The 22,285-nt window shown below is 40.2% G+C and overlaps 2 protein-coding genes across 3 annotated transcripts in view; one reads left to right on the top strand and one right to left on the bottom strand.

Moving 5' to 3' along the window:
- Window positions 1-10,658, top strand: part of syne2a (spectrin repeat containing, nuclear envelope 2a) — an 88,119-nt gene extending 77,461 nt beyond the window's left edge. Inside the window, exons 104-116 of the mRNA XM_085432275.1 lie at window positions 592-774; window positions 1,394-1,531; window positions 1,755-1,946; window positions 2,324-2,600; window positions 3,547-3,615; window positions 4,905-5,038; window positions 5,172-5,298; window positions 6,630-6,832; window positions 6,936-7,112; window positions 8,522-8,650; window positions 8,825-9,016; window positions 9,111-9,193; window positions 9,264-10,658. Coding sequence (XP_085288401.1) covers window positions 592-774; window positions 1,394-1,531; window positions 1,755-1,946; window positions 2,324-2,600; window positions 3,547-3,615; window positions 4,905-5,038; window positions 5,172-5,298; window positions 6,630-6,832; window positions 6,936-7,112; window positions 8,522-8,650; window positions 8,825-9,016; window positions 9,111-9,193; window positions 9,264-9,471 — 2,112 coding nt within the window. The 3' untranslated portion in view covers window positions 9,472-10,658. The remainder of the gene's footprint in view (window positions 1-591; window positions 775-1,393; window positions 1,532-1,754; window positions 1,947-2,323; window positions 2,601-3,546; window positions 3,616-4,904; window positions 5,039-5,171; window positions 5,299-6,629; window positions 6,833-6,935; window positions 7,113-8,521; window positions 8,651-8,824; window positions 9,017-9,110; window positions 9,194-9,263) is intronic.
- A 549-nt stretch (window positions 10,659-11,207) lies between these two features.
- esr2a (estrogen receptor 2a) overlaps window positions 11,208-22,285 on the bottom strand; it is a 30,211-nt gene continuing 19,133 nt past the window's right edge. For both annotated transcript variants that reach the window (XM_085432273.1, XM_085432274.1), the window contains exons 5-9: window positions 21,570-21,878; window positions 18,334-18,472; window positions 17,693-17,826; window positions 14,802-14,985; window positions 11,208-14,606 (exon numbers count right to left, since the gene is read on the bottom strand). In XM_085432273.1, the coding sequence (XP_085288399.1) occupies window positions 14,372-14,606; window positions 14,802-14,985; window positions 17,693-17,826; window positions 18,334-18,472; window positions 21,570-21,878 (1,001 nt within the window). In that variant the 3' untranslated portion in view covers window positions 11,208-14,371. The remainder of the gene's footprint in view (window positions 14,607-14,801; window positions 14,986-17,692; window positions 17,827-18,333; window positions 18,473-21,569; window positions 21,879-22,285) is intronic.

Genomic DNA, 22,285 nt, shown 5'->3' with positions numbered 1-22,285 from the left:
GATCATCAGTAATCTTTATCAGTTTGAAGTTGGACGTTGCAACTCAAGGGATGAACCAGTGTTGTGTTTATGCAAAACAAAGTACCAATTTTAAATTGTGTCTTTAGCCAAAAAGCTATTATTAAGGAAGGTAGACAAGGAGAAAAGGCTGAGGTATGCCAAATTACACAAGAACTGGAGTGAAAAACCGTGGCAATGCATTTGATGGAGTGATGAATCCAAATTTTAAGTGTATCAGTTCAAATCGTCGTGAGCATGAGCTGCCAATGCAGTAAAAGTAGACTTGGATAGAACACATAATAGAACCCTATCAGTCATAGATTGTCCTTGAGACACTGCAAGAATAGTTCAGGCTATATAAAAGTAAAGGTGGTCCCAAATATTGAATTTCAAGGTCATTAAAAGAATATAAACTCTGTCTTTGCCCTATATATTGTATTTCCATTGATGTTTGCACATGTTTCAATAAATCTTAGATAAATGTTCTTCATTTTCTTAGAAAAATATAATAAAGAAATCGAGGATGTTTCAATTCTTCACACTGAGGAAATAAAGACACTGAATTGTCCATGCTTCCTCTCTCTTCTTCAGGGTTTCCAAAGGCAGGTTCATGAGCGACTGACCCAGCTGGAGCTGGTCAACAATCAGTACCGCCGGCTGGCCAGGGAAAACCGCACCGACCGAGCCAGCCAGCTCAAAGCAATGGTCCATGAAGGCAACCGGCGGTGGGATACACTGCACCGAAGAGTGGCCGCCATCCTCCGCAGGCTCAAGGTACAGAAACTTTTATTTTTGAAATCTCATTTTAGATTTCTTTTCAATTTATTTTAATTTCAGTCAGTTTTCAGAGTACATTTTCAGTTTTAGTTAAATTTTTGGTCCTAATATGGAGCTGGTGTTTGTCAGATTCACATAAAGGCCACTGACTCATTGAGTGTATTTTTGTTTTATTCTAATTTCAAAATCACAACATGATGCACGCAGGCAATGTTACTTTCTTTGTTTGACATTTAATTAATAGGCAAATTCGTTTGTGCGTCCTTACTGAAATTATAGTAACGCGACTGCTCGGTTGCAGCATTGTTCAGAACAGTTTGAAATAATAATTGTGTAATCAGTAAAGCTGTAAAAAGGCCCCCTGCTAATGTGTTGATCTATGAAACGGGCTGTTTCTCTTAATAAATGTCATAAATACATTTAATTCTGACGCCATGTGATTTCTCCTCGTTTTAAAAGTCAAATGTTTCCAGTTGTTTTTATAAAAGCTGAAATTGTCTTGTGTTGCACATTTTACTGTAAATCTCCGGCTTATTATTTTAAATTGACAAGTTGGCATTAATGTCAAGCTTTCACTAGAGGATGTAATGAACTGCTTTGCTTTCTTCTCTCACAGTATTTCACCAGTCAGAGGGAGGAATTTGAAGGGACCAGGGAAAGTTTGCTGGTGTGGCTGACCAACCTCGATCTGCAGCTCACCAACGTTGAGCACTTTTCAGAGAGCGATGTCCATCAGAAGATACGGCAGCTCAATGTGAGGCACAGCTCATGTACTGTACACACACAAAACCATGTCTCCTAGTGATTATAAGAATTGCATGTTAAGATGCTTAAGGTCTTGGCTTTAGCTATGGCAATATTTTGGAAAGAATTATTTGTTGAATGCTTTTACAGATATTATCAGAAGCTGCGTTTTGTTCCTTTGGGTTTAAAGGCTCAATCTCTGTCCACTCATTCATCCCTTCGTCTTCCTGCAGAGTTTCCAGAAGGAGATCACCCTGAACACTGAGCGCATTGATGGACTGATTGTGTTTGGAGAGGGCCTGATCCAGAAGAGCTCACCGCAGGATGCGGCGAAGATAGAGGAGGAGCTGGAGGAGCTGCACTCCTACTGCCAGGAAGTTTTCAGGAGACTGGTCCGCTTCCATCAGCGCCTCAGCCAACCCCCTGTAAGCCTAGGCGCACACATTTTTCAGATTCCAGTCTAATTCAAGCAGATATAACAAAATGTCTAACATATTATAAATAAAGAAATATCCCTTATCATTTTATAGATTTTCCTTTGTATGACTTTTATACATGCATGCAGTTTTTTGTTCCATGTTTTTAAACCTATTTTAAATATCCAGCAGAATATTTTCCAGATATGTTCGTAGTTTTTGGCACCGATCCATACGCACGTGTTTATTGCTTGATTCTATGCAATTTTTTCAAATTATGCATAACATGTGAGAGGCAGTTCTAAAACTAACAAGGACTTGGTGTGTGTTACCAGTGTAAGGACAGGTATGTATCATTCACACTTGGCTTGGTTTCTCTGTCCTAGATCACAGAAGAACCAGAGATCCCCTCTACCACCTTTTCCCTGGAATCAAGCTTGGAGCTGATTGGCCGACCGTGGCTTGGGCGTAGCTTTGGAAGCCTTCCAGCCACACCCACTCTCCTGCTGTCCTCACCCCTGGTGCGTTCAGGGCGGGAGACACCGGATTCACTGGCTTTGGAGTGGGACCACACCGTAGACGTAGGAGGGTCATCATCACATGAGGATGATGAGGAAGAGGAAGAGAACGAGGAAGAGGGAGCTTACTTCAGTGCGCTGTCAGGTATCTTTAAAGTCTGCCTCCAAGGGTGTCAAACATAAGGCCCGGGGGGCAGAACTGGCCCACCACAGGCTCCAATATTGGCCACTGGGAGGCAGCTGCTCTGATCACAGATAAAGACAACCCCATTTATACCAAAGCACCAAAATAAATAAGTAGTAGATAAATAACAGTGTTACAGTGTTATTTCTAACAATTTAACCCCAAAGAGTCGTGCTGACAGACATCCTGGGTCAGCCCAGACCTGTAAAATAAAAGTTAAAAAGGGATTTAATAAGAGGTACAAAACATACAACTAACAAGTAACTCCTGCTGTCATTCTGCATAATCACAAAGAGCCAAATCAAGTTCTAGAGACTGAGAGCAACTCAGCATTTAACTTGCATCGTTTTTGTGATGAGTCACTGTGTGAAACTTGCTTGACTAACTGCCAATGAAGACAAAGACGAAAGCCCAGCGCACATTTTTTAAAAACAGGGAAAATCTGCAGATGTCCTGAATAAATTAGAGAGGATAAACATGTACATTTCTGCCTTGACAGTTCAAACTCGGTAGTTTAGGCTGTGAGTTAAAAATCAGTAATCAGTATTATTATAAAAATGTCAGGTTGCTGAGATGTAAAGTTTTCTTTGTTTGGTTGTTTAGTTTTCACACCAGCTGAAAATGAATGTTATTCACTACCAAAAAACAACTGACTCATAAACCACAGCTCAGTCATAAGCATGGAGACAAACGATCCACAGCATCATCCATCGGAGCCCTAAAAAGCAGACCAATGTTCAATGTTGCAAAAAAGGAGGCAAGCAGACAAAGAAAGAAATCCAAAAGACCAAAAGACTTGGACAAGTTTGAGCCTTTTCCTCTCATTTTTCAGTTTTTAGTTTGGATTCTGGAAGAAAGGATGTCTTGTTTTAAAGAGATTTCTAGTCTGACCCCTCTCTCCTCGCAGAGGTGGAGTTGACTGAGACCCTGGAGGAATTTATCGAAGCCTCAGAGGCCCCGCTCGCCTCGTCACTGGGTAGGCTCAAGAGCATCTTCAGCACTCACCGCTCTGCTCTTCATGCCGAAATATTTCCAGAGAATAGCTTCCTGCTGCTCATGTATCACTTGGCATCCAAATGCTTGTTGTGCTGTCTCTTCCACTTGGATACTTTACTGGTTTAAGGAAAAAACACCTCGAGTGTCCTTTTCTTGTATATTTGTAATATAAATGCCCAAAGTCTCTACACTTCAAAGTCCTGGTCTGCTTATGATTGATTTATTTGAGGTCTTAATATTTTTTGCACTTTTAATGGGTTTATTTTTTTCTTCAGGAGATTTTTTATCGTTATCTGAATTTATGTCTTCCCTTTTTCTCTTTTACATCTTACTTTCAGCGGTCCAAACTTTGTTGTGTTAATTTCAGCCTCTTTCATTTCATCCTTTCATCCTCTTCCAACATCCTCTTTTATCTTTGTCTTTTTTTTATATTGCAATTCTCCAACACACTCACATTTGCCCACCTCACTGTCCTCCACTAGTTTCTAGAACTTTACAGTGCATGTAACACTAGGAGGTAGGAAAATGTTGTGCTGTGTCATCCATAACATTATTGTTATTTATCAATTTCCTTTGATAAATAACAATTCCTACCAGTCTATGCAGGTGTTTTCCAGTTGTGGCCTTGCCTACTTGGCTCTTTGTGCTGTAATCCCTCTTTTTACCGCTCAAACATGTGAAATAAGCACTGAGTAAACACCACCATGCAGATCTTTGATTTGTTGTTTGCAGGGTTATTTGTTTGTTTTTGCTCGAGTTACGTTCCAGATGTACTTAATTTAGTAGATCTGAATATATCTGATTCACTGTAGTTGAACCTCGAATGTTTGCTTGATCACACCAGACACATCAGCTAAAGAGACAGTAGTAAATGCCAGATGCAGATCTTACAGTGAATCAATCCAAAAACTCCCACAAAGGAAAGTTAAGACCAAATGGTTTCTTAGCAGAAAGCTGGTGTCCTGCAGTTAAAAGGAGACCTAATGCTTATTTCCAGCTCCCTTTTTTTTATTCTGCAGTTCCATTAAAATAGCATGTTTCCACTTTTTTTATTCCAAAGAGAAGTCTGAGAAAGACCTGAGCATTTTTGTGTGTGCATATTTGCAAATGAGCATCTAAAACTGTGAACATCCAACACTGAAAAATATGTCAAAATAGGTAAAAGATAATAAAAAATATTATAATAATATTGAAAATACAGTATATCTAAATGTAACATTACTGGAAAATACTGACAAAGACTCATTTTTTATTATTTTTGCATCTCAGCATCAAGCAGGTCGGTGGCTGTACAAGACTCTCCGAGATGGCAGGCACTGGGAGACAGAGAAACTGAGTCTGATACAGAGGGACACACTGAGGCCACACCCACTCTGACCAGTACCCCTCTAAAGCCGGGATATGTACGCTTCAAAAACTTCTCTCTAGTAGTTAAACTAATAATAGCTCACTCTTGGGAATGCATTTGAGACAAAATATGCAGACCGTGTGCTCCTCCAGATGTAATAACTTAAAGTGTGTTTGTTTTGTTTCCAGCTGAGTCTCATGTCTGAGTGCAGCAGGAGCATAGAGAGCATCAACAGAGTGTCGCTGATCCTGGATGACGTGGAGCAGCCGGAGGAGTTCGGTCTCATGGGACTGAGTGCCTCAGACAAACAGTCAGGTGAGCCTCAAAGATGCTGAACGCTTTGCAAAAATCAGCAACATCAGGTAAACTATAAACTGTATGTAAATGATGGATATAGTAGGCCATAGTAACCGTGACATCACACTGTTTTCAAAAGCAGGTTTGCGTTTTTGTTTTTTGTTTTTTAAATAATATTATTAGCACTCTTTGATGGCTGAGGGCTCATTCTGGGCTGTGCTAACTACATATTGTTGTACCATCCCGGAGGAGTTAAGCTACCTGTGTAACCTGTGTAGGGTCCAGGTATCACTTCATGTTACCAGTAGTGCAAAACTAGTGAAAAAACAGTCAGAAAAGTTGAGGAAGGAAAAATGTCAGTGGCTTCCAGCTGTAAAACCACTCCTGTTTTTGAAGGTTGCCTCATTGTTGCCCCTTCAGTGCAACTGAGGGTAATTTCATTAACACCGAAGCAGCGGAAACTGATCAGTATCACAGAAGTTTAATTGACTTGATACTATTTTCTCATTAAAAAGGGTTACTCAAATTTTTTTGAGCAGTGTGTTTACTACCATTTCTTAAGTGAGTCAGCAGTATCTTGTGGTCTCATTTCTTGTCGCTTCAATACTTGCCGTGTATTTTTCTGCTTCTAGTCACTTGAAGTTGCCAAATATCACTAAATGCTCTGTGGTGTCGAGTCATCACTTCATTGTCAATCACTTTCTGTGTAGACGCAGCATCAGTAAGCAATTGGACTAGAGCCACGCCCTGTATTGTATGCTGCTTCTTCTGCTATTTTATCCAGAGGTGTCCATAATTTATAAATAAGCTTGGTACTGTCTTCAGTAAGACCAAAATAGTGACATCATAAACCAAACACAGAAGCATTAGCGCATAAATCAAGTGAGCAGAAGGTTCATTTTCTCACGGAATACTATTGCTTCATTTTGAAACTGAATAGGTTGCCCCCTACTGGCTATTAGAAATAGTACTTCTTTTGCACTTCCACATCAGCTTTCCTTTTCAGCTACATCAATCTTTTTTATAAAGTCTCTAACTTGAAGAAATGCTTGAAAGTAGTTTAAAAAAAGAGGGAGGGGTTGGACAAGAGTCACTGAGTGGTGTTTAGTGCTTTAATATCAGTGCACGAACATTAGCTTAGACTGCAGAGCTTTGGCAGGAAACAATTATAAACATTGCAGCAGTTTAGCCAGTGAAAGCATTTTAAACCCAGACGTGCATCCAGAAAAAAGCAATGCAAGTTTGGTCTCTGTTTCCTCTGTTAACTGGCCCCTTTGCTGCTGTTTATTTCTGTGAGATTGAGCATCTTCAGCATATGTTTACATTCAAAGATGTTCGTGTACTCTTAGGTGTGATTGAACGCTGGGAGTTGCTCAAGGCACGGTCCAGATGCAGTGAGCGTGACAGCTCTGAGGAGCCTCAGCAGCTCAGGTGTGATCTCGACAACATTACTTCCTGGTTAAAAAATGTGATCCCGGAGCTGGACCGCCTTCAGGAGCCTGACCCAGCAGCCTGTATTGAGGAGATGGAGGCCAGAGCTAAAGAACTAAAGGTAAGATTTAATACTAAACATAAAAAAGAGGAATTTGTTTTGATCATTAAAAAAAGCAAAAATAAAAAAATGGATGATTGCTTTTTTTTTTTTTTTTTTGCAGGAGATGCAGAAAGTGTTTACTCACTACAAGTCTATCATGCTGTCAGTCAACCTGCGAAGTGAGGAAGCTCCAGAAGCACAGGAGAGACTGACGAGTATGAACAGAGACTGGAGCAGAGCGTGTACTGGCCTCCAGCAGTGGGACCTCAGCCTGAGGAAGAAGCTCATGCAGTGCCAGGTAAGAGGAAATACCACAACAGACTATTAAAAAAAACTCGAGACTTGTTTTAAGACTTGAAAAATATTTTATTCACATCTTAAAACCTTTCTAAACTTAAGGATAACAGCAGTATTAACACTTTGATGAATGTTCACTGTTCAAACAAGCTTTCACAAGTAACTGATTTTTGTGAAGTTGCAGAATCTTTGACAAGTGACAAGAAAAAAGTGACAAAACTATTTTCAACTTGAATTTTATTGATAACATTATTATTTCCCAATTTTAATAAATAATACTTAATTAAGATTAAGTATTATCTTAATTAAGTATTATTAAGTGTTATTGTGAATTATGCAGTGATAATTGTGTAATGACTTTCATGCAAATGCTGGTGCAAATAAAGTCACTGGCCACTTCATTAGTTACAGCTTGTTAGCACTGGGTTGGACCCTCTTTTGCCTCCAGAACCGCCCTGATTCATCATGACATAAATTCATCAAGGTGCTGGAAACATTCCTCAGAGGTTTTGCTCCATATTGACATGATGGCTTCACACATTTGCTGTAGATTTGTCGGCTTCACATCCCAAAGGTGCTCTCTTAGATTGAAATCTGGTGACTGTGGAGGTCAGTTTTGTACAGTTAACTCATTGACATGTTCACAAAAGCAGACTGAGATAATCTGAGCTTTGTGGCATGCTGGGTTATTGCTGAAAGCATAAATAAGTGAACATGGTCAGCAACAAGACTGAGGTTTCAAGACTCAAGAAACCAGCCTGTCTGGCACCGACAACCATGCAACATCACCATTCTTCCCCTTTCTGATGCCCTCTTTGAAATTTAGCAGGTTGTCTTGCTGCCATGTGATTGGCTCATTAGATTCTTGCGTTAATAATAAGTTGTACCTAATATAGTGGCTGGTGAGGTCTTGGTGAAGTTGGTGCATGTAAAGCATACAGTGTGCAAAGTATTAACCTCCTAGGACCTGGTGTCCACATATGTGGACATCACATTTTGGGTTGTTTAGACCAAAATACTCAATTTTGCTCTACAAGGGCCTGATATCCACTTACGAGGACATTATACTGCTACTGTTCTATCTACTGCTCTTATTTTTCTTAAAAACAAAAATGAGGTAAACAAAAATCTGGTAATTCTTTGTTTTTACATTCATCGGGCCCCAATCAGCCCAAGTATCAAAGAGAAATTAAAAATGCATGCCATGGAAGAGTTCGGGTCTTAGGAGGTTAAAGAGGAAAACTATTTTTGAAAAGCAGATGGCAAAAATGTTTTTTTCCTACCATAATTTGGAAGGGAAAAAAATCTAGTTGATGTAAGTAGAAATTAAAATGTCAAAAATGACATGAGCTGAGGTTTCAGCTGAACTGCTTCACTGTAACAAATGACCTTTAACTTTTTCCCATACAGGACTTTCATGAAAGCCTCCACTCTTTGCTGCTGTGGCTCGCTCACGCAGAGAGCAGACGCTACGCAGTGGACATCGGCCACCCAGACACGACTCTCACAGCGCTGCAACAGCACAGCAACACCCTCACTGTAAGCAGAGAGGCATGTTTGGTTACCCAACAAATTGAAAAAAAGTACTGTCCTCACAGATCTGCTGCTGACACTGTGTTTACACTGAGCATGTGAAGTCAAAAAGTTTTATCCAGTCATTTATTCAGCTTGATGCTAGAAATAGTTACTATTTTTGTTGGTTGTGGTCTGCAGGCTCTGCAAAAGGAGCTGCAGGACAGGCAGGCTCATCAGGCCTCCCTTCAGACTCTGTGGTCTCAGCTCCAGCCTGAAGACGGCACAGAGGAGAGCAACGAGGCCCGGGAGAAACTCCACGTGACGGGGAGCAAGCTGAAGCTGCTCCTGAAGCAGGTGGACGGCGACCTCAGCAACCTGCGGCAACGTCTGGTAAAAGCTCAAAATATTTTCTTTCTGCACATCCAAGAGCTGTCATGAATGTTTTTTTTACAGCATATTAACGTAGACGATTTATTTACCTCAGGACTGTGAATCTGCTACAGCCGCCCAGTGTCAAAGTGTTTCTCAGGAGGCTGGAAATTCAAAGAAAGGCTCCTCCACTCAAAGGTAAGTAGCAGCGCAGATAACGTTGTTTGTATTTCATGTCTTCTTGCACTAAATATGATGTGTTTTGCAGAGAGAAGCGGGAATCGTCTCCCCCTCGATCCTTCTTCTACCGGGCCCTGCGTGCCGCCTTCCCTCTTCAGCTCCTGCTGCTGCTCCTCCTGCTCCTGCCCTGCCTGATTCCAATGTCGGAAAGTGACTCCAGCTGCACCCTTACCAATAACTTCGCCCGGTCCTTCTACCCCATGTTGCATTACACCAACGGCCCACCGCCCACTTGATTGTAATATTCATGCGATAATAGAAACTTTCTAAAGGAAACGGATGAACGTATGTCACCATGCTGTCATGTTCAGTTTCCCGAAGACTGAAAACTGTAAAGATTTGCCAGCAGCTCTTTTGTCTTTCCATCAAGAAAAAACTCACCATGCCAAAAAAAACCCCCCAGGTTTTAACATCATTCAGGAAATCAATCACTTTTGCCACTCGAAGACCACCGACCATCCTCCAACACAAGGATTATCATCAGATGAGGGACGAGTCACCGAATCTATTTCTAGTGAGGTACAGTAATTATCCTATTAATTAGGTAAGAACACGTAAATCACAGCATTAAAAAAAAGAAAAGCTACGTATTATGAATAATGATTCATTCGACAGATGACGAAGCCACAGTGGATTTTCAAACAGTCTGAAAAGTGAAGCAAGTGCACAAGTGCCTTAAACCTGAATCGTTTCTAATGGTGGCAAAAAAAAGTCAGGTTATATAGAAGTGCATGAGAAAACGACCCTACGTCTTATTGAGTGGCGATCTCAGTAAACACTTTTCTGATGAGTTTCATTTGTTTTCATTTTGTTTTCACTTTTTTAATAGAACATGATGCTCATTGTGTACAGAAAGGCCCAACTAAAGTACAGATTAGGGCAGTGTCACTGACAAGTGGCTACCATATGACGATTCATCATCCTCCACTTCAAAACACCAAGAAAAAGTAAGCAATAGGGTGGCTACAGCCATCATTTACATACAGTTTGATTTTTCACCGACTAAACTGTTTTTTTTGTTTATTTTTTAATCCAGCCAGACACTGAACTCTTGTGTTTTTAAGATTTGCATGTTTATATTTCATTTACTTCATGAACTCTTCACATTTCATTTAATGTTTTCCTGCCTGCTCGACTGAACTCTGCAGAACAGCGCTGATTAAATTTGAATGTATTTGATAAAAAGCCAGCTGAAAGTCTTTTTTTAAAAAAAAAAGAAAAAACACATTCTTGTATACTGAGTTTTTTAGATGTGATTTTGTCTTGACTAGATTGTGAGTGGACATTTCCACGCCTCCTTGCACTGTTGAAACACTGTAGATTCAGCATGATGTTTATGTACATAATGCAATAATATAATGCTTATTTATAACTTGAAAAGGTGGATTTATAATCATTTTTTTGTTCCTCTAGTAAATGTTGACTGATTTAAACAAACTGGCTTATCCTTTATTTCATTTTATTTTTTTTGAGGTATCCATGCTACCAAACAGGGGAAATGCCAAACCTTGGCTAGAAACACTACAGAAAAACTACACAAGTTTTTTTTTTATTTTTTATAAGAGCATCTTGTCTGTCAGCTTTTTGCAATCTAAATCAGAACCTGAATGCACCTTTGTGCCAAACATATTTGCTTTTCTAAAAATCTCTATAGACTCTATAGGCTCCTCTTGTTTGTGTTCCCAGTGCATGTGTGCTATGGCAGTGCCAAGCTAACAAGCAGAAAGAGTACAGGAAAAGGAGAAAATGGATAATAAGATAAGAATAGAGTGGACAGAGCACAAGTGGAAGAACACAACAGTGTCTTCAACTACCAAAGCTGTAAGAAAAACCAAATGAACGAACATGGATACACAAACTAACAATCTTGTTGTGTTGTCTACTGTAGGTGTGAGCATATGTGTGTTTATGTCACAAAATGTACTTTTGTAATGAGGATGAGAAGCTGCAAACAAGGAGCCAGAGGCAGGCCATCAGCTGAGGTCAAAGTTTTATTAGAATTCATTCAAACCGCGTGCACACTTGCAAATCCTATCTAAAAGAAAACATACTTGGCAGAAGTAATACATGGCTGTTTAAAAAAAAAAAACCAAAAAAAACCCCAGCATCTTAGACGGCCACTTCACTCATTTTTGTTCTATTTGCTATTTTCATCATTGGGCGCATTCTCTGCCATGTTCTTACTTCTACATCCTACATCTGAGGCCTCTGCCGGTGTTCAAGCAGTGCTGATCAGATGCTGGATTTAAAGAGGGGTCCCCGAAAAGGACCCGTTTTCATTTATCAAGCCAAGCCCACAGTACTCTGCTGCACTAACAAAACCCTCAGGGATAACATCAATGTTAATCGCAGTTAGAGATTAGGACTGGAAGTTCTGGAAAGTCTACTCGAGGGACCTTCTTTTAAAAGATTTTATTTGGTTCAGAGAACACTGTGCTACACATGACCCGCTCCATCCGAGTGGCACCGCCATCTGTTTTCTGTGACTTACACTACCCTTTGTATAGGATTCGTTTTGTTTGCCCCAAAATCACCAATCATTTTTGGCTAAAGAAAATGAATTGGTGCTTTTCTTTCTCGAGTTTGTGAATTTTATATATACTTAAAAATTTCCAAATTAAAATTTACCTACCGGTAGTTATAGTATCTCTGTTTTATCAAAAAATAATTTTGTAGTCTAGACTAAAGATAGTGTTCAAAATTAAATAGTCATTAACATTTACTTCTGCTGATCATTTGCAAGCTGGCAAAACACGGCGTTTGATAAATAACAAATAAGACAAAGGCTCCTCTTTCGTATTGTTTTACTGATTTATACATTCATCAAACATTTTCCCCAGAATTGAACAAGAAGTATCTGTGCAGTGCTTAAACAGTTTGGTGACAAAGGCTGATGAGAGTAAAAGCACAGGCTGTACAGAAAGACCAGAGTCCAGAGGGTCCAGAGGCCTCTGTTTGATGAACCTTGCAGTGATCCTGATTGTTGAAGCTGCATCATGTCACAAAGAGCAACTGTAGCAAGTTCAAAACTACAAAAATAGAAATTTTTTTGAAGTGCTACGTTGGCATAAGAGCAACAGTAAGACATCTTTGACAATAAAGCACAGACATTGAGAGCAAGTGAAGGCACCAGCTCAACACAGCTTGATATTTTTCTTTTTCAAATAACTGTATTTAACAAAAACAAAAAAACAAAACAAAAAAAAAAATCTGCATTCAGTTGAGGAATTGTTTTCATGTCTGTTTTTTAAGCTAAAGAAGAAAATCAGAGTTGCCACATTCACTGCCAATTAGCTTAAGTTCTGCTAGAAATCACCTTCTTAGCTGGAGTTCTCTCGTTAATTTTAACCCAGATGAAACAACTCTGTGAGCGATTCAACAAATACATGAGATGCTAACAAAGTAACTGCTTTGTGCAAATACTGCCTTTAATGATCATATACACTACTCAAAAAATAAATGAGGGTAACGCTCAATAATCACAATATCAGAGATAGTCAGGTAAACTTCAGGGACATCAATCTGTTCAGTCAGGAAGCAGAATCCATCATCAATCTATTTCACCTGCTTTGGTGTAAATGGCAACCCCTGCAAGAAGGGAATGGTTTTGCAGGCGGTGGCATGAGCGTTATCAACCATCTGACAGTTTGGCCAGGAACATGCTCTCGAATAGTCCAGTGGAGGTCATTTTATAGGGCTCCTCCTGTTCTTCCTCACAATAATAAGAAGACGATATCAGTTCAGCTGCTGCATTGATACCCCTTTTACTGTCCTGTCCAGCTCCCCTTGGGTAATTGCCCGTCTCCTAGTATTCATCCTCCTGGAGACACGGCAAACCTTCTTGTAACAGAGAGTATGAATGTGCCATCCTGGAGGAGTTAGACTGCCTGTGCAGCAGGCAGTCTAACACTAGCAGTGACACAAGTGAAAAAAGTCACACCAGAGAAAGATCTGTAAGGAGGCATAAGGAGAGAGAAGTGGTCTAAGGCCACCACATGCCAAACCAGTTCATGTTGGGGGGGTTGCATCGTTGCACAGACAGCGCATCTGGTTGCACCAAAGCAAGTGGATGATGTTCACAATGGCTTATGCTTCTTAAGTGGACAGATTGATATCCCAGAAGTTTAACTATCTTTGTGTTATAAGGTGATGATATACTGCAGTCTTGATGAAATTTGAATCCCTTACACGAGGATATAAAGTATTATCTTATGTATGTGTCATAATTCCTTGGGTTGTCTAAACATGGGTACAAACAGCATTTTTATTATTATTCATGCATCTCCATCTTCAAAATAAATATAAGAATAAAAATCAATGGATTTTTGAAATTCATCGACTAAATAAATTTTCATTTGCAACTGTGGGATGGACAAAACTTAGCAGATGAAGCCGTGGCCCTGGTCTGTGGGGAAATCATAAGTGTTTTAGTGCATAGACCCAACAATAAACTGATTAAGTAATCAGCAATAATCAGTAACAACAGTCTTTTGTTGCAGCCTCGACATTAAAGTCCATGTGTATAGAAAAGCCACTTAAGCATTAAAACATCTACACACACAAAGTCGAAACACAAACTGAGATTTGTTGAAGAAAACACGCCAGTGAGCACTGTAAGTTTCACAGTATAAGATTTCTTTAACTCAAAGTTAAAGTGTGAGTTTTCTGCAGGTGCTTGTTTTTGGGAATCAGTTACACATAAGCTGCTTGTTCCAGCAAACTGTACAGGCTCTGATTAATCAGTTTAAAAAGACATACTGTCATTGGGAGGTGTGATCAAATCAGTTGTGATCTGTTTTTCTGCATGGGTTTTCATTGGTCGACTGACTGATTTAATGGTCCTGTCACATATCTGAGTACAGCTGAGTGACCAGGTTTGACAGTTTGTTCCTGTTTCGCTTTAGTCTTTTGCCAATATAGTGGAAAAGCAAAGAATCCTGAAAGCGTGATCTGTGCTCCATGCGGTTAACTTTGAAGATATTGAAAGTTCACCAGAAACTGTGCACAGCGTGTCAAAGATTCACCAGTGACAGATCAGAGAATCCAGCTCTCGTTCCTACGAAGATACTCATCATTCCCGTGAACTAGTTTTGTGCAAAGCAGTGAAAATTCTTTCGCATCGGAATTCTGATCTGACTACTGGGGTTCACCTCCAGCTCTAGCGCTACTGGGAATCCAGGTATTTGAAGGTCCGCTTGCAGAGCTGTGCAGCCGGGCAGGAGCCTCACTCTGATCTTCCTCCTGCTGAGGAGGCTGAGGAGGCAGACGAGAGCTGTGCATGATGTGGGCATCCAACATCTCCAGCAACAGGTCGTAGAGAGGCACTATGTTCTTCACTTTCATGCAGTGGAGGTGGTCCATGCCTTTGTTACTGCACATTGAAAACAAAGTTGGGCGAGAGGTTAACGTAATGACTTTTGATGGGAACAATCTGGTCAGATGAATGTGTTTCATAACACTGCAGGGCTTTGAATAAATCTGAGCTGTAAAATAAATTCATTTACAGATCTGTCTCCCTTTTTTAAAAATATCCAGGTTTTAATAGCATGATGTTGGGTCCTGTTACCTGACATGACGAATATGTGAAAGCAGCATGAGCAGGTGAGCCAGGCGGGTGTACTGCTGCTGGAAGGTGAGACCGGTTTTGCTGATGGCCAACACCAGAGCTTCTGTCACAGCGTCCAGGAGGCGCAGCAGCTTGGACCGGCTCTGCAGGTCCTCGCTGCCGTCTGAGGAACTGAGGCACATGTCTGGAAAGCAAATGGGAAGAAATACACTTTAAGTGTGTCTACACAGTAAAGACTATATTACAGATATCAATATAGGAGTTTAATGTTAGAAGCTAAAGTAAATAAAACATTTTGAAGTGCATTATCCTTTGTAAACTGTGCAAAAACATAACTGGATTTTTCATGCAGACATCTTGATTCGGTCACAGCAGGAAAAGGACAGATGACCCAGAGAACCAGCGTGTGCAACACCACCGGTAACATCAGACTGAACCAGCTAAATGGAATTTATCCACAATTTATTTAAAATGCATACAAAAGATTTAACACCCCCGAAAATAACCACTGGCCTTCCGTCAAAGGATTGTAACCAGGTGTTATAAATACAAATATTTTTCAAGTGTTTTTTTTTTATTTACTTTGGCATAAAATACAAAGGACAGAAGCAAAAGACTTCTGGTAAGGTAACATCGACTCTTTGCTTCAACTATAAACGGATCAAAAGGTGCTTACGCATGTAGTCTGCGCCCAGAGGTGCATTATGAGCCAGGGGAAAAAAAAAACTGATTTGATTTTGCAGCCCTTTTCCTACTGTGAAACTTTCTGGTAGCAGAAGTCTGAAAAATCCCCGTGTTTTGTTCAACACTAAAGAAACACTTGTTGTGCTTGCAAATACAGTTTGAAAAGGGCTGACATGCTCAAACATTTAGAAACATCCTGCCAAAGCATCGAACATACAGTTTGCTCAAATATTTGTAGAGTACAGAACAGTGTCTCACAGATGGTGCCTTGTCTGTACACACTGGACTGCCCTGTCTCCGTCTTTAAGGAGTAGTTTTCATTTTGAGGGTCATTAAAATCTCGTCTAAACATTTGCTTGGTTAGAATCTCTCTGCTTTTTATCTCTGGCAGCAGAACTTTAAATCTGTTTTTGGAACATTCTGAGCTACTTTGGTTTTAGTTTTTTCCACTGCTACAAAAAGATTATTCACAAAACATCACCATGGGGTTTTCCACTGTTTGAGAGTTAGTAAGTAACACAGGGGCTCTGGTCTGGGGCTTTCATGCTATTGAATTAGCAGATGTCAAAGGGACTGGCTTTAAATTGACTAAATAAAGTAGTATGATCTTCAACTCCATGCATTTGTTGATCATTTTCTGTGTGTGTGTGTGTGTGTGTGTGTGTGTGTGTGTGTGTGTGTGTGTGTGTACAGTGCAAAGATCTGGATGACACACCTTAGTTTTACTGCATACAAAAAACGCGACAGTACCCACAGGTGTTTCTTAGTGGTGGGGTGGGTGGTTTAACTGGTTGCTCTCCCAAACCACTGACTAATCAAGTAAACTCCTTTTTTTCCTTTTAAGCTATGCCAGACGTTGAACTTCTTAATAACAACGTAACATAATGCCTTTAATATAGTTTGCAAACACCTACTCATTCCTTTTACAAAACAAATGTTGAGCTCCAAAAGCAGCGTGCTCTTGTACGGATGCACAACTACCAACCCCCCCCCCCAAAAAAAACAAATAAAATGAATGAGTGGACACATACATAGCATGCATTATAAGTTCATTTTAAAGGTCACAAAGTTCTTTTTAAACTATATGTGAACACTAAACATTTAAATACATTTTTCATCATTTTGTTCTTATCATGTCTCCTCCTCCATCACTGCTCTCTCTCCTCTGTCACCTAATTCTCTTCCTACTCACCTCAAGCCTCATCTCCTGAACTAAAGTCAGGGTGCTAAAACACAAAAACGTGCATAAACATGCTCTTTTATTCCCGATATTGTCACAATTACTTACAGTCAACAGATTAGACATGCATCCATCCTGACAACAAGCCAGCTAAACAACAGCAGCTGGTTAAAGGCTAACATTATCCCAGCTAACGTGAGGCTTGAGTGCCCTAAACAAATAAAAATAAATAAAAATCACACTTTCACACTGATTACATTCTCATATTGCATGAGTGTGCTTTTTGCTAAGTGTCCAAGTCCAAGAATGCTAGATAGATCCATTTCAAAGACACTTTAAGAGTACTTCTTACACAAAAACACACCATGCCTCACATTTAGTTTGTTGGGATCTGATCATCTTAAATGTATTTAGGGTGACTAGGTCCCACAAGGAATCATGTGGTTTTCTTCTATGTGACAGTAAATGCTCTTACTTGAATCTAAACCATATTCTGTAGTCTTGGCCATTTTAGTCAGCTCTGATTTAATAAAAACAAACTTTTAATAACATTTGATTTTTATATTCTGGGGCTGAAGGTGAAACAGCTCTGTAGTCGGCAAAGTCAGACAAAAGTCTGACTTCGCTTGTGGAGGCAATTAAAAAGAAAACATTAATGATCTCACCAGAGAGGCCTTGACCGTGTTCATCTTCACTTATGTACCACCTGCTACTCCAGCTACTTTAGCAGAACCTCTGAGTCCTCATAGCACAGACTGAAACTACACAGTGTTATTTGAAACTACACAGGGAACACTGTGTAGTTTCAAATAACTAGCAGTCTTCACTGCTAGTTATTTGGTTTATGGACATACTTACCATGTGTAGGCTCACAAGATTACATGCTGAGATACCAATCTAACACCCCATTGTGGGTTCATGTTCTGGAGACAAACAAACAGTCTCAGTCTCACTTACGCACATGCACATTAAGCACATGACACTGAGAGTGGACCTCATGTCCGCCCACACAAACATGCTCACTCACTGGAGTTGAGGAGGATCATGACCTTGAGGCAGACGTACTCCTCCCTGTGCAGCCTGAGCTCTCTCACCCTGGTTGTGGCAGCTATCAGCATGTCAAAGATCTCCACAAAGCCCTGGACGCAGTTTCCTTCTTCTCTAAAAAGACAAAAATGTTATTTAATTGCATCACACTCTTGATTTTTACCTCCACAAATTAGCCAGACATAACACAGATGTAACTCCCACCAAGAAGTAAAAGATGATCTGCTGTTTTAACTCTGAAGCACTTTACACAAGAGGAAGGAGAGTAACATTAGTGATGTCTCTCAGCTGGCAGAAAAGATCACCAAAAAAAAAAACCCAGAATAGGTGTTTTAGGTTCTTAAATGCTAAAAATGGGTTGTTGTAGCCTATTGCTAGGTGGTTGCCAGGCAACATGATGCCATCGTAATATGCGATGTAGCTAAGAACCTTTAGGAGCCAGATTTGGTTGCTCAAGCCCTGATGGTCTAGGAGGAGTTGACAGACACAGAAACAAACATACAGAGGTTTGGTGTATTATCATAAGATATTGTGTGTAAGTACACTGGGAACCACCAATAACTCTTTTTAGAAGCAAGTGCCTCTAATCAGGCGAGTGAAACAAGGTTTAGGAGGTGGTACCTGCTCAGGCTGAGGTCAGGGCAGAAGATGAGTTTTCCTGGATGGTCCACTGACCTCCACATCAGTCCAATCATCAACACCTCCAGCCAGCAGGACTCCAACAGATGGACCTGGTCTACGAGACTAAGCTCCACAAACCCTGAGAAAAGGATGTAATCATAAAGTACATAGCTGTGAGCAGATGAAGCATATCACAGAAACCTGAATAACGAGTCTAATGAGCAACTAGGCAGCAGCATGAAGAGAAACAGGAGGTAAACAACTTGGTTGGAAGCAATTTTTTCCATCTCATTGTCCGTAAATGCAAAAACAGAATGCGGACCTAAAAATATCCAAACCAAAAAATAAATAAATAAATAAAAAACAATAAAATAAAACCTAAAACAAGCAAAACCCCTAAAAAGACCACCTTTTTACAGGCAGTGCCATTAAGAGCAATGTGAGACTTGATACTGATTAACGAACCAACAAGGTAAAACAAAAACACGGCACCGTCTCAGCAAACAGGTTAAAAAACATAATAACAAGTACTGATTACGAGGCACCTCACAATTTACTAAGAGTTAGATAAATGAAAAAGACCCAAAAAACAGGAACCAGTGTCCCCGAGACAGGCCTTGACTGTGTCTCAGTCTGGAGTAGCCCTTGCTGAAAGGCGGTGGGTTGGGGTCGGTATCTTAGTATCCCCTCGGCTTGTTGCCTGTACACTGGAGTTTTTCCCGATGGACAAACAGTGCCAGGGCCTGCCAGGGCTGCCCTTTGTCACTAATTACCGATCCAGGAGGGGCTCAGAGTAGAGTTGCTACTCCTCCACATCAAAAGGAGCCAGCGGAGGTGTTTCAGGCATCTGACAAGGACACTTCCTGGGTTCCTCCTGGTCCAGGCATGTCCCACCAGGAGAAAGTGGGACATGCCTGGACCTGGGATACGCTGAAGAAATTAGATCTCTCAACTGGCCTGAGAGTGCTGCATTTGTGTTCCCCCAGAAAACGCTGGAGGAGGTGGCCAGGGAGGAAGGTCAGGGCTCATCTGCTTAGGCTGCTGCCCCTGCGACCCTGCCTCAGATAAGAGGTAGAAAATGGATGGATAGATGGAGGTTCCCTCCCACTGGGTGACCACCGATGTGATCACCTAGCGAAGGAAAGTTGTCTTCTGATGGTGTGAAGTTACCGTAAGCTTTCTGTGAGCTTTGACAAGATCTGTCACTCTTTAAATTACTTTTTGCAAAACGCCAAGTAAACTAAATCGACTTGCACCGACAATCATGTCAGAATCAAAATTACACAAAGATTATTGTACTGCTACTCTCACGTTCAATATGATCATTTATGCATACATATGAACACGCATTCCCAATAAACTGCTCAGTGCCACAGACTTGTATGGCCTGTGCTGCTGACTCAGGCTACGACAACAATGAGCATTCAGACAATTCACTTTGAAATTCACGCTTGAAATTAAATGGTTCTTTGCTATAATGATTTATTTCACTTTTTCAGGCTTAAATTTGTTAAATTCACCACAAGCAGTCAGAATTCATTAACAAGGCTACAGAAATCCACCCTTTGTGATACATTGTTATTTCACAGCTCACTGCCAGACTCCAGTTCCATCACTGCTGCTGTGTTTTACAGGCTCAAACGCTAAATAAAGCAGACACAAATGACTGTGCCAAGCCACAAACACATCATTCGCTGTCTTGAGACAGTGAACTGCTCAGCGAGAAGAATAAAATACCTAGATCTGTTATCATTAAAGTAATTTTTACTGATGTTGTAGAAAGACTCTTTGTATAATCTCAAACCAATTGCATTTCTCAACTCAAGCAAACATGAAAACTAGACATAATAACAGCTGTTTCAGGAGCACTTTGAAATGCCCTTGTTTTATATAGAAAAGCTTTCATCTAATACAAGATTCAACTAATCAAAATGTTGTAAATGAGAACTAACGATTAATGATGGCAACTTTGTTACTGTGTGTGTTGTGCTATATACTCACCAGCTCTTTTGTCAAGTGCAAATATTGACTCTTATCAGCTTTCAAATGGAAGCAACTCAGTGCTTTTAAGAAAGTATAGAAGTCAACATGCGAGAGTTCAAACCAAAAATCAGAATGGGGAAAAAAAGGTTATGTAAGTGATTGAACATGGCATGGTTGTTGGTGCCACACTAGTCTAGTCTAAATAGTCTGAAAGAGAGAAAATACATTGTGATCTGAAAAGAAGTCAGCAGCAACTGTTAAAATCACACATGTTACAATCAAGATATGTAAAAGAGCATCTCTGAATCCGCAATATGTCTCTGAAGCAGATGGACTACAGCAGCTCACTGTGTTCCACTCTTGTCAGCTAAAAACACGAGGCCAAGATTAAAGTTCACACAAGATAACGGACAAGAAAAGACTGGAAAAACTTTTCCTGGTCAAAACTTTAGATGCTAGAGCCAGAATTTGGTGTAAACAACAAGAACGTACAGATCCATGCTGCCTTCTATCAAAGGTTCAGGTTGGTGTAATGGTACAAGTTTGGGCTTCTTAGTACCAACTGAGCACTGTTTAAATGCCACCACCTACCCAAGTCTTGTGGCTGACCATTTATATTCCTTCATAACTGAAACTATAATGTACTAACTACAACGTCATCTCATGGCTGCTTGCAGCAGGCAAACACACCATCACAAAGCTCAAACTGGTTTCTTGATCATGACGATGACCTCACTGTACTCATATGGCCTCCTCAGTCACCAGATCTTAAACCAACAGAACATCTTTGGGATTTGGTTGAATAGGAGACTCACAATCAATCACATTGATGTTGCCTAAAAATTACAAAAAGAAGTGTATATTTTCTTCATCAGTGTATACTACACTTTATTTATTCATGACATGAATTGCTCTATTGGCGAAACACTTATTTGTGTCAGCACTCTGGCTCGAACCATTAATTAAGTGGTATTGCCACATTGCTATGTAACTTTGCACATGCACAGTCGGAGAAAATCTGCTGGTAAAGTGATATTTGAACCCTATTTTTGGACCTGTTTTGTTTTATTAGATTTGAATGGGGACACTGCACATACATTTTCTTCTGATTGACCAATGAAAATGGAAGGTCTGATTCTCCACATTCATTTAGAATTTTTGTTGACCTGAATAACCTGAAGAAGATAAAAAAAAATTTTTAATTATATAAATTCATCTAATTTTTTTTTTTGAAATATCACAAAAACAAACACCTGGAATCTTCTTGGCCCAGCTAATCATGTGAACCAGCTCTTTATCTGCCAGGTTGGTGAGCAACATCATGATGCTTGCTTCGGTCAGCGGCCTCTTCGCGTCCTTCATGAGGTAGATATCTGGCGGCTCCGCCTCCAATATCCGCTCAATTAGCTGCTCTGGGGTCAGTGCAGGTTTTTCGGGCTCATTTAATGAACCTTCAGCTGGTCCAGTTATGCCCTTTGGTTCAGCTGTTATGTACTGTGAGGATTGACGGGTTAGCCGCCTTGCCTGCGAATTCCTGTAGTTTCCACGCTCCTTTCGAATACCTGTGAGTAACAAGGCAAGCATTAAATTATAGCCAATTTTAACCCATGTTCCAGACTGTCCATATCTGTTAAATTTTGCTGTTGTTTTCTATATAAGATTGCAATTTTGGGGGGTTAAGAAGGGTAAAGCAAAAATGGCAAGTAGCAAGTCCATCAGTTACAGACAGAAATCACTGAACAGGCTACAAGATCTGGCACCATGTAGTTCCTACTTGGAAAACAAAATGTCGGAATAAACTGAAATCCAAATTTAGAGTATGGGAATCCTATTTACTGCAAACAGATGTTGAAAAGATTTGTTTTGTGTGGAAATGATTAATAGAGCCAGTGGTGGCTTTTAGAGCCAGATCACATTTCTCATATGTAGAAAAAAAACTAAAGTAAAAGCGCTGGAACCATATTAAAGA

Source organism: Copadichromis virginalis, linkage group LG15 (genome assembly GCF_057382275.1).
Source record: "Copadichromis virginalis isolate Kocher_CV1m ecotype Utaka linkage group LG15, C_Virginalis_male_GT1.1, whole genome shotgun sequence".
In the NCBI taxonomy this organism is placed as follows: Eukaryota; Metazoa; Chordata; class Actinopteri; order Cichliformes; family Cichlidae; genus Copadichromis; species Copadichromis virginalis.
The sequence above is the reverse complement of the archived record's forward strand: the minus strand, read 5'-3'. Positions and strand labels throughout refer to the sequence as shown.